Here is a 12,001-nt window from a genome sequence, read left to right as displayed (position 1 = left end):
TGGCCTGTGACTCCTGTTAAAGAGCTGCTTTGTGTGAGAAGCGTGTGAATTTGGATCATCCAGGTCCTGTAATGGGGAAGACTGAGGGAACTGGCAAAGCACCAGACCAAAGCTAGAACAGAAATTTGAGAATATAAAATCCTTTGCACCCCTGTGGCATTTGTTTGGGTTAGTGCTGAATATAAAAAATTAATCTGGTGGATGGTTTTTTTTTTTTTCATGTGAAAAAACTTGGCGGGCTTGAGGCTTTAAGCTCAGGACTGAGCCATAGGTCCTTAAAACTGGAATCTGAGGTGTTGCAAAAAGTGGATTGGGACTCTCCAGTGAAGGCTTGAAGGAAAAAGCATTGTGTTACTGCACGACTGTATTAGGAAAAGCACCCTACACCCTAATCTGCAGTGCTGGGTTAACGGTTAGACTCGATCTTAAAGGTCCTTTCCAACCAAAATGATTCTGTGATGCTGTCTCAGCCCTGGAACCTGAAGCGATAAACCATGGTCGGATCTTCTGTGTTAATGTGTGGGTTAGAAAAACTGAGCAGTTGAGAAACAAGTCTGAACCATCAGCTTTTGTAGCTTGCATTTCTGCAGGATCATCATTAATCTTGGGCAGCCGTGGCATAAAGCAGGCTTAACTTTAGAACGTGCTTAAACTTTGTTTTTCTGTTTCAGAAAGCCAGAATTATACTGTGTGACCTACAGAAAAATAGTGAAGCGTGTTTTTATCATCAGGATTTAGTCTTTCCTTCCACCTGAACATGCAGAGTTATTGTCGGGAGCCTAAAGATGTAGCAAATGAAAAGTTGAATCTTGTAAGATGGGAGGATGGAAGATTAGTGCCTGCCTTTTGCTGTGGAATTCAGCCAAGGCTGGTTTCAGGTTTAGCCTGGAGAAGAGGAGGCTCAGAGGTGACCTTAGTGCAGTCTACAACTACCTGAAGGGAGGTTGTAGTGAAGTGGGAGTCGGCCTCTTCTCCCAGGCAACTAGCGCTAGGACAAGAGGACACAGTCTCAAGCTTCACCAGGGGAGGTTCAGGTTGGACATTAGGAAGCATTTCTTCTCAGCAAGGGTCATTAGGCATTGGAAGGGGCTGCCCAGGGAGGTGGTGGAGTCACCATCTCTGGAGGTGTTTAAGAAAAGCCTGGCCATGGCACTTAGTGCCCTGGTCTAGTTGCCATGGTGGTGTCAGGGCAATGGTTGGACTCGATGATCCCAGAGGTCTCTTCCAACCTGGTTGATTCTGTGCTTCAGCTGGATAGCGGTGTCCCGAAACGTGTGAATGAGCATTAGAAGGGCTGAGGCAGTGCTTTGTACTTCCCGAAGGATGGTATAAAGCTCTGACGCTGGAAACATTTGTTTGCACATACCTTTCACCCCGCTTTGCATGGTCATCTCTGCTTTAAACCATCTCTCCAGTCGACATCTGCTCGATCGCTAAATGCTTTCCTAGATATCAAGTTGTTCACGTGTGCGGTGCTGCAGCTGGTGGCCTTGAGACCCGCAGGTGGTGAGAGATCTCACAGCTGGGGACCTGAGGCACAGAAAGGATTGACTTGCCTGAGGTCATAAACGAGTCCAACGGCGCGGGTGACTGAACTCTCACTTCCTACCCCCTCCCTGGGGGCTGTAACGAAAGGGATGTCACTGGGTAGGCGGCTGGTGTGGGAGTCCAAACCTCTGTTATTCTCCTCTCTGTCCAAGCTCCCTCTTAAAAAGCCTTTGTCTTTGTGCGTTTCCTGTGTGTGGGTTTCAGAGAAGCTCCTAGAAAACCTCTGATCTTGTTAGTGTTTGGAGGCCGCATGCAGAAACACATCTGTGTGCAGGGGATGGTCACACCTTTTGTGGGAAACCAGCCAGGATCCATCCTGCTGCTCTTAGGTGGGGGGAAAAGCCTCTTCTAGGTCTTCAATGTCATTTCCCGCACTTCAAGAAAGATGTTGAGGTGTTGGAGTGAGTCCAGAGGAGGGCGACCAAGCTGGTGAAGGGCCTGGAGGGTCTGACCTACGAGGAACGGCTGAGGGAGCTGGGGGTGTTTAGCCTGGAGAAGAGGAGGCTCCGAGGTGACCTTAGTGCAGTCTACAACTACCTGAAGGGAGATTGTAGTGAAGTGGGAGTTGGCCTCTTCTCCCAGGCAACTAGTGATAGGACAAGGGGACACAGCCTCAAGCTTTGCCAGGGGAGGTTCAGGTTGGACATTAGGAAGCATTTCTTCTCAGCAAGGATCATTAGCCATTGGAAGGGCCTGCCCAGGGAGGTGGTGGAGTCACCATCTCTGGAGGGGTTTAAGAAAAGCCTGGCCATGGCACTTAGTGCCCTGGTCTAGTTGCCATGGTGGTGTCAGGGCAACGGTTGGACTCGATGATCACTTCCAACCTCATTGATTGATCCAACCTGTGATTGATAAAATCCACAGACACTTGTGCCAAGCTTCCTCTTGGCACAGTTGAGTCAGAAGAGGAAATAACACTTGGTTGTGCATAGGGAAAAACACACTGTAGGTGTATGTTGGTGACCACATCTCCAAAAGCCTAAAACATTCTCACCTCAGGGGAAAGCCCAGTCCCATAAAGGCAACTTTTCCACAATTTCTGCAAGTGTGGCTTGACCACCTCCCAGAACTGGGGCCTTGGTTCAGCGTTGTGCCTCTTATAATGTGTTTTATATGGGTTACAGGTACCCAAAAGATGGCTGGCCTGGTTTGTGAAGACCTTGAATCTGTTGTTTGCTTGAGCTTGGGGCAGGCAACCCTCTCTCCTTGTCAGCAAAAGATGGGCTGTGCTTAGGCTCACCCTGCTCAGAGGTGACCTTATTGCAGTCTACAACTACCTGAAGGGAGGTTGTAGTGAAGTGGGAGTTGGCCTCTTCTCCCGGGCAACCAGCGATAGGACAAGAGGACACAGCCTCAAGCTTCGCCAGGGGAGGTTCAGGTTGGACATTAGGAAGCATTTCTTCTCAGCAAGGGTCATTAGGCATTGGAAGGGGCTGCCCAGGGAGGTGGTGGAGTCACCATCTCTGGAGGGGTTTAAGAAAAGCCTGGACATGGCACTTAGTGCCCTGGTCTAGTTGCCATGGTGGTGTCAGGGCAATGGTTGGACTCGATGATCCCTGAGGTCTCTTCCAACCTGGTTGATTCTGTGATTCTGTGACTAACAAATGTCTGAATTCCACAGGGTGGTGTTTTAAATGCCTCACTCTGCCATTTCTGTGAGCCCTCTCCATGTTGTAAACCTCCTTTTAAGCAGGTGTGGGAAAACACAGCATGGGAGGAGAAAGGGAATCCTGGTTTAGGATTAGCTTAGGACATAGAATATGCTGAATCTGTTCATCCAGGTGCACCACACTGAACTATTCACATGAATTTTGTGGGTGTTTAACCTGTAGCTTCATCCAGGTTGTTAATTATCCTTGCCATTTCTGCAGAGACCTCATTAGCAACTTGCAGCTGAGAAATCCCAGAGGGGATTGGAACTCGATGATCTTTAAGGTCCCTTCCAACCCAAACCATTCTATGATCTTACTCTTGCAAGCCATAGCTACACCCTTTTTTGGGAAAACAGCCATGATTTTCTCCTCAGACTTCCCACGAATGACACAACCACACAAGGCTGGCAGGTTTGTCTTGAGCTGGAGGCATCCTGCCAAGCTGTGCTGACTTATTCCATGTGAGACTCCAGGATGGCAGCTGACAAGTGTCAAGGTAGATGGTGCTGCCTCTTTAGATTTCTCATCTTTGAGGGGTTATCACTCACAGAGAAATGTGGAGGCACAGCTGGCTTCTGTGGCAAATGGCTCATGGCTTGGGTGGGCATAGGCTCACTGGGTAAAAAACTGGCTGGATGGATGAGCCCAAAGAGTTGTGGTGAATGGAGTTAAATCCAGTTGGTGGCCAGTCACAAGTGGGGTTCCCCAGGGCTCAGTACTGGGGCCAGTTCTGTTTAATATCTTTATCAATGATCTGGACAAGAGGATCGAGTACACCCTCAGTAAGGTCGCAGATGATACCAAGTTGGGCTGGAGTGTTGATCTGCTTGTGGATAGGAAGGCTCTGCAGAGGGGTCTGGACAGGCTGGATCGATGGGCCAAGGCCACTGTGTGAGGCTCAACAAGGCTGAGTGTTGGGTCCTGCCCTTGGGGCACAACAACCCCCTGCACCACTACAGGCTGGGGGGAGAGTGGCTGGAAAGCGCCTGGCAGAAAAGGACCTGGGGGTGTTGCTCGATAGCGGCTGAATATGAGCCAGCAGTGTGCCCAGGTGGCCAAGAAGGCCAATGGCATCCTGGCCTCTCTTAGGAATAGTGTAGCCAGCCGGTCTAGGGAAGTGATCGTCCCTCTGTACTCGGCACTGGTGAGGCCGCACCTTGAATCCTGTGTCCAGTTCTGGGCCCCGCACTTCAAGAAAGATGTTGAGGTGTTGGAGCGAGTCCAGAGGAGGGCGACCAAGCTGGGGAAGGGTCTGGAGGGTCTGACCTCCGAGGAACGGCTGAGGGAGCTGGGGTTGTTTAGCCTGGAGAAGAGGAGGCTCAGAGGTGACCTTAGTGCAGTCTACAACTACCTGAAGGGAGGTTGTAGTGCAGTGGGAGTCGGCCTCTTCTCCCAGGCAACTAGTGATAGGACAAGAGGACATAGCCTCAAGCTTTGCCAGGGGAGGTTCAGGTTGGACATTAGGAAGCATTTCTTCTCAGCAAGGGTCATTAGCCATTGGAAGGGACTGCCCAGGGAGGTGGTGGAGTCACCATTTCTGGAGGTGTTTAAGAGAAGCCTGGCCATGGCACTTAGTGCCCTGGTCTAGTTGCCATGGTGGTGTCAGGGCAGTGGTTGGACTCGATGATCCCAGAGGGCTCTTCCAACCTGATTGATTCTGTGATTCTATTGCCAGAAGTCACTTTTCACTGAATTAACTTTGACTTTGGCACTGATGGTGTAACTGGAACAGGAAGAGGTCAGCCAACGAGTTCACCTGAGCTTTAATTTTTGTCCTTGGTGTATAAGGATGGGGCAAGCCTGGTGTGATGAGCCCACCATGGCTGGCAGCCTCTGTTCTGGAGGATGGAAGCCCACGCAGGGGGTCTCATCAAGCTGTTAGTGTTGCTTTACTCTTCTCTAGGAGAGATGCATGAGTGGTAATTGAGGACTTGTTAAAGAGTCTTGATAACTTTGCATGTGTTCTGCATCTGGGAGGTATTAGATTTAATCTAATGACAGGAGAGCCAGCTGAGACCGTGGTCTGAGATGCATCTGCTGCATCTCTGATGTTACAGATGGGGAGATGACCAAGACCATGCTCTAGGCATCCAAGTCTAGTTCTACCACCCAGCTGCGTGACCTTCCTGCAGGAACTGAGATGTTTTAACAAGAAGGTGGCAGAGTTCGTGGATAAATATTTCTGTGCAGGCTTTGGTGTGTAGTTGGTGTGAGGCTGTTGCTTGACAGTTCGTCCTGCATGTGGATCTGCTTCCTGCACTTGACCTGCCTCTTCCAGCATGAGTGAAATCCTTTTCTATCTTCTGTGTTGAACCAAACAGCCCCCAAACCTTTTGCCCTTTGCAGCAGAAGACAGTTCCTCGTAGTAAAGAAGCTCCTTCTGCCCGTCACAAGAGGCAGTCGGGCCGCTCAACTGTAAGTCACCTGTGCACGGATGGAGCTGGGTGTGTGATTTGAGAGGACGTTGTAGGGCAAGGACAGCCCTGCCTCGGAGAGAGGGACCAAGTTCTCCTTCCTTACAAGGAGAAACATTTGTCCTTTGGCATGTGGTTGTAGCTCACCCTATATAATAGGATTTTCTACTGGGGCATTTAGGTCTCCCAGTTTGGTGTCTGGGGACTGCACATCTGCACTCGTGTTCCTGAGCCTGCGTCCCCTGCAAAGGCTGCGTCGGAGGGTGATGTCATGGTGCTTTTGATGTCTGACCCCTTTTTGGGTGGGTGGAGAAGGGTCTCTTTGATGTTCCTGCTAGGAGCAGCTCGCGCTGCTCCCTGTGTCTCCCAGGACCAGGCGTCTCCCAGACCTGCTTTCCTTGTGCCACATATTCCTCATCTTAACCCCTGTATTTCCCTCTCTCCATCTTAAGTGACTGCTGAGATCTCAGAAGCATGTCAACTCCAACCACATCATAATTATATGCAGGGTGCACTTGAAAGAGTATAAATTATTTTCTCTATTGTTATATTCAGTTAGAAATGACACTTAAAGTGTGAAGGCCTGTTATTTTCTTTCCCTTTGATTTGAGTTTATAGATAAAAGCCTCCTTAAAGAAAAAAGCTCTTTTTTTGGTGTTAAAACAAATACTTTTGAAACCAGATTTGTATAATTGCTCACTCAGGATGTGTTAAAGTAGGTTTAAGTTGTTTTGAGAGGAATTAAAGGCTGGACCAGAGAAGGTGGGAGTATAGAAATGCCAGATCTCCTTCCAGCTTTCACAGCGACTCGCTGTGTGACGTTAGGCAGGTCACTTCTGTGCTCTGTGCCTTGGTCTGGAAGAGGAGACCAGCTCATCAGTGCCAGCTGAAGTTTCTTGAGATACGTTCCATGCTTCATTCTATAGAGCGAGTATCTTCTCTTCATAAAGCCTTTAGAGAAAATGTCATTGCTCTTAGATTAGCTCTCAAATTTTCTTCTTCCCTGAAGGCATGACTCTGCTTTGCTTCACTGCGCTCGGGATTAGGTGAACAGATCTGTTTCATCTCGGTTTTCCTTGTTGCAGAGCGCAAGCACTTCTTCTGGGCCTGCTAGTGACCAAAATGAACTCCTTGCCAGAATTTCTCACCTGGAGGTAGAAAATCAAAACCTTCGCAGTGGTAAGTAGGAGAATCTTCTGGCATGAAAGCAAAACTGGATGAGGTGCTGCTTCTGTGAGGTGTATGCCTTACTGGCCTTGTCTGTCACCAGGTGAGCACGTGCCAGTGTCTTGATCAGAGCTTTGCAGGCTTCCCTCTGACTGGGGCAACTGGTGGTTTCAAAGCCCACTTTAAGCAGAAGCAAATTTGTCCTGACTTGAGAGCTGATGCAGAGCCTACAAGATAAGGTTGTTTTTTTTTTTTCTTGTCCTCTTCTCACAGTTGTTGCAGACCTTCAGAAGGCCATCTTCAAGTTGGAAAGCCGCCTGAATGCTCTGGAAAAGTCATCTACCTCCCACCAGCCCTCACCAGTTCCTCCAACCCAGGTGAGCCTTGGCAAAGTGCTGTTAACGCGTTGATGGGTGTACACTTCGCTGGGTAAAAAACTGGCTGGATGGCCGAGCCCAAAGAGTTGTGGTGAATGGAGTGAAATCCAGTTGGCGACTGGTCACAAGTGGTGTTCCCCAGGGCTCAGTACTGGGGCCAGTTCTGTTCAATATCTTTATCAACGATCTGGACAAGGGGATCGAGTGCACCCCCACTAAGTTTGCAGATGACACCAAGTTGTGCAGGAGTGTTGATGTGCTGGAGGGCAGGAGGGCTCTGCAGAGGGGTCTGGATGGGCTGGGTCGATGGGCCGAGGCCACTGTGTGAGGGTCAACAAGGCCAAGTGTCAGGTCCTGCACTTGGGGCACAACAACCCCCCGCACCGCTACAGGCTGGGGGAAGAGTGGCTGGAAAGTGCCTGGTGGAAAAGGACCTGGGGGTGTTGGTCAATGGGCGACTGAATATGAGCCAGCAGTGTGCCCAGGCGGCCAAGAAGGCCACCAGTGTCCTGGCTTGTATCAGCACTAGTGTGGCCAGCAGGACTAGGGCAGGGATCGTCCCCCTGTGCTCGGCACTGGTGAGGCCGCACCTCGAATCCTGGGTGCAGTTTTGGGCCCCTCACAACAAGCAAGATCTTGAGGTGCTGGAGCGAGTCTAGAGAAGGGCAACGGGGCTGGGGAAGGGTCTGGAGCACAAGTGTGATGGGGAGCAGCTGAGGGACCTGGGGGTGTTTAGTCTGGAGAAAAGGAGGCTGAGGGGAGACCTTCTCGCTCCCTACAACTGCCTGAAAGGAGGGTGTAGCGCAGTGGGAGTCGGCCTCTTCTCCCAGGCAACCAGCGATAGGACAAGAGGACACAGCCTCAAGCTTTGCCAGGGGAAGTTCAGGTTGGACATTAGGAAGCATTTCTTCTCAGCAAGGGTCATTAGCCATTGGAAGGGGCTGCCCAGGGAGGTGGTGGAGTCACCATCTCTGGATGTGTTTAAGAAAAGCCTGGCCATGGCACTTAGTGCCCTGGTCTAGTTGCCATGGTGGTGTCAGGGCAATGGTTGGGCTCGATGATCCCAGAGGTCTCTTCCAACCTGATTCATTCTGTGATTCTGTGTTCACTCTCTTAAGCAATGTAGACTTCTGTTCTTGAGCTTCTCTTGAATGCTGCTCTGATTCATCTTCAGCTTAATCTTCTCCCCTTTTTCCTTAATGCAAACTTGACCGCCCGTCACCCCAATGAAGAAAGTGGAACCATTCAGTGTTCCCTCCAAGAAAGTGGAGCTCCCATCTGCTTCACCAGCAAAGAAGGCTGAACCAGCTGCTGCAGAGGAAGATGACGACGATGACATCGACCTTTTTGGTAGTGACGATGAAGAAGAAGATCAAGAGGCTGCCAAAGTCCGGGAGGAGAGACTGCGTCAGTACGCGGAGAAAAAGGCCAAGAAACCGGGTCTTATTGCCAAGTCTTCCATCCTTCTGGATGTGAAACCAGTGAGTAACTGCAGTGGGGGAGCTCCCAACAGGGAGGCTGCATGTCTTGTGCTGCAGGAGGCTGTAAATCATCTCCCTTGTGCATCTGAGTGGAGTGGTGAAGCTAGGACCTGCAGATTGCCAAACAAGGGGTCGGAGCGAGGTGGGATATTGCACCTGGGGTCTGTAGCCTTTGCTCTGCTGCTCTGCTCCTTGCACCGTGACAAGCGCAGGCTGTTCCCTGAGGTTCCCCTGACAAGGATTAGCCTTTTTTCTTTGAAGAAAAGACAGATGATAAATGCCCTAAAGATGAGAATAAACCTGACTTTGAAGAATTGTCATGGTAGAACAAAAGCTTTGGGCTGGCTGGTGCTCTGAGAGACACCCTTGGTAAAAGCCACTTTAAAGTGAGTGCTCCAAAGCGGTTGTGTTGCTCGCCCAGGTGGCCAAGAAGGCCACCAGCATCCTGGCTTGTATCAGCACTAGTGTGGCCAGCAGGACTAGGGCAGGGATCGTCCCCCTGTGCTCGGCACTGATGAGGCCGCACCTCGAATCCTGGGTGCAGTTTTGGGCCCCTCACGACAAGCAAGACCTTGAGGTGCTGGAGCGAGTCCAGAGAAGGGCAACGGGGCTGGGGAAGGGTCTGGAGCACAAGTGTGATGGGGAGCGGCTGAGGGACCTGGTGGGGATTAGTGTGGAGAAAAGGAGGCTGAGGGGAGACCTTCTCGCTCTCTACAACTGCCTGAAAGGAGGGTGTAGCGAGGGGGGTCGGTCTCTTCTCCCAGGTAACAAGTGACAGGATGAGAGGAACCGGCTTCAAGTTGTGGCAGGGGAGGTTTAGATTGGAGATCAGGGACAATTTCTTCATGGAAAGGGTTGTCAAGCGCTGGCACAGGCTGCCCAGGGCAGTGGTGGAGTCCCCATCCCTGGAGGGATTTAAAAGCCGTGTAGATGTGGTGCTGAGGGACATGGGTTAGTGGTGGGCTTGGCAGTGCTGGGGTAACGGTTGGACTTGATCTTAAAGGTCCTTTCCAACCAAAACGATTCCATGATTCTAGGAAGAATCCCCTTTGTGCTTCTAGGTAGCATTGAAATGACACGCTGTGCAGCATTGCTGCATCGTCAGCTTTAGCTTGGCTTCACCCATCAGCTAATTCTGGTGACAACAGACACCAAGAAAGGGCAGTTTGGATCAGCTGAAGCGCACCGAGAGGCCCAGGGTTGAATTTTAAGTCATTGGATACCTCTTGGGGCTAACGGTGATTAGTTCCTACTAACCAAGTTCCTACTTCACGCTTTTCCAGTGGGACGATGAGACTGACATGGCGAAGATGGAGGAGTGCGTCCGATCCATCCACATGGATGGGCTGGTGTGGGGAGCCTCCAAACTGGTCCCAGTAGGCTATGGCATTAAGAAGCTCCAAATCCAGTGCGTAGTGGAGGATGACAAAGTGGGGACAGACATCCTGGAGGAGGAGATCACCAAGTTTGAAGACTACGTAAGTCTTTGGGCGAGCTGTGTAACGCTGGGGCAATGCCTGACCTGCGGGGACATTCTTAACTAAGGTTCATGTGCTGATTGACAGCTGGCTAAACATGAGCCAGCAGTGTGCCCAGGTGGCCAAGAAAGCCAATGGCATCCTGGCCTCTAGGAATAGTGTAGCCAGCCGGTCTGGGGGAGTGATCGTCCCTCTGTACTCGGCACTGGTGAGGCCACACCTTGAATCCTGTGTCCAGTTGTGGGCCCCGCACTTCAAGAGAGATGTTGAGGTGTTGGAGCGAGTGCAGAGGAGGGCGACCAAGCTGGTGAAGGGTCTGGAGGGTCTGACCTCTGAGGAACGGCTGAGGGAGCTGGGATTGTTTAGCCTGGAGAAGAGGAGGCTCAGAGGTGACCTTAGTGCAGTCTACAACTACCTGAAGGGAGGTTGTAGCGGGGTGGGAGTTGGCCTCTTATCCCAGGCAACTAGCGATGGGACAAGAGGACACAGCCTCAAGCTTGGCCAGGGGAGGTTCAGGTTGGACATTAGGAAGCATTTCTTCTCAGCAAGGGTCATTAGCTATTGGAAGGGGCTGCCCAGGGAGGTGGTGGAGTCACCGTCTCTAGAGGGGTTTAAGAAAAGCCTGGACATGGCACTTAGTGCCCTGGTCTAGTTGCCATGGTGGTGTCAGGGCAATGGTTGGACTCGATGATCCCAGAGGTCTCTTCCAACCTGATTGATTCTGTGATTCTCTGTCTGCAGGCTGAGACACTTGGATATTTAAATCTAATATATATATTTTTTAAGGCTGGCTGATGCAGATATCTTGGAGTTATTTTGCAGAGCCATTTTACAGGCTCTCGCTGCTCATCCAGCCCCCACAGACTGTTCTTTGGGGAACCTCCTGCTTTTACACTTAGCCTGGACAGCCAGCACCGGGGTAGACACACATTTTTAACCTTGGTGGCTGGAGGACATCTCCATCCCCATTCTTCCTCCTTCCACGGCAATGATAGTAGGAGCTCCAGCCCTGTGCCAGGTGATACGCAGGCCCAGTAGAGCTCCTAGTCTCGCTGTTGGGAGAGCGATGTGTCAGATACCTTTTTTATTATTTTTTGCCTACTCTTTTGCAAAAGTAAATTGGGAACTTCTGCTCTTTTCATCTTAACATTGCTAGAAAGTTTTAATATGTATGTGATGAGGAGTGGCTGAGGGACCTGGGGGTGTTTAGTCTGGAGAAAAGGAGGCTGAGGGGAGACCTTCTCGCTCCCTACAACTGCCTGAAAGGAGGGTGTAGCGAGGGGGGTCAGTCTCTTCTCCCAGGTAACAAGTGATAGGATGAGAGGAACCGGCCTCAAGTTGTGCCAGGGGAGGGTTAGATTGGAGATCAGGGACAATTTCTTCCTGGAAAGGGTTGTCAAGCACTGGCACAGGCTGCCCAGGGCAGTGGTGGAGTCCCCATCCCTGGGGGGATTTAAAAGCTGTGTAGATGTGGTGCTGAGGGACATGGGTTAGTGGTGGCCTTGGCAGTGCTGGGTTAACGGTTGGACTTGATGATCTTAAAGGTCTTTTCCAACCAAAATGATTCCATAATTCATAGGCTGGACTGTCTAAAGATCCATTCAGACTGATGCTACTGGAAATACTAAATAACACTCCTTAAAGGTCCTCTTCCCACCCCTGGGCTGTGCTCAATCTGTTTGAGCATCACTAGTGCGTGCTGTGAAGAAACCCCCATGCAAGTGCTTTGTTGTGAATGTCTGAAAACATCTCGGTAACCTCGAGCTGCTGCTTTTGTTCCCTTGCAGGTGCAGAGCGTTGACATTGCTGCTTTCAACAAGATCTAGAAGCAAAACTGTATCCCCTCCGAAACTGTAACTAATAAAGATGAAGACTGGGAGCACA

General features: G+C 50.7%; 1 protein-coding gene across 8 annotated transcripts in view; it reads left to right on the top strand.

Moving 5' to 3' along the window:
- Positions 1–12,001, top strand: part of EEF1D (eukaryotic translation elongation factor 1 delta) — a 29,389-nt gene extending 17,388 nt beyond the window's left edge. For 5 of the 8 annotated variants that reach the window (XM_068397165.1, XM_068397164.1, XM_068397159.1 and 2 more), the window contains 6 exons: positions 5,547–5,615; positions 6,700–6,793; positions 7,055–7,158; positions 8,391–8,639; positions 9,923–10,117; positions 11,905–12,001. In XM_068397165.1, coding sequence (XP_068253266.1) covers positions 5,547–5,615; positions 6,700–6,793; positions 7,055–7,158; positions 8,391–8,639; positions 9,923–10,117; positions 11,905–11,943 — 750 coding nt within the window. In that variant the 3' untranslated portion in view covers positions 11,944–12,001. The remainder of the gene's footprint in view (positions 1–5,546; positions 5,616–6,699; positions 6,794–7,054; positions 7,159–8,390; positions 8,640–9,922; positions 10,118–11,904) is intronic. The other 3 variants (XM_068397162.1, XM_068397161.1, XM_068397160.1) reach the window with 2 other exon arrangements.

The sequence above is a fragment of the Nyctibius grandis genome, chromosome 3, assembly GCF_013368605.1.
Source record: "Nyctibius grandis isolate bNycGra1 chromosome 3, bNycGra1.pri, whole genome shotgun sequence".
Classification (NCBI taxonomy): domain Eukaryota; kingdom Metazoa; phylum Chordata; class Aves; order Nyctibiiformes; family Nyctibiidae; genus Nyctibius; species Nyctibius grandis.
Note: the sequence above shows the minus strand (reverse complement) of the source record. Positions and strands in the feature narration are given on the sequence as shown.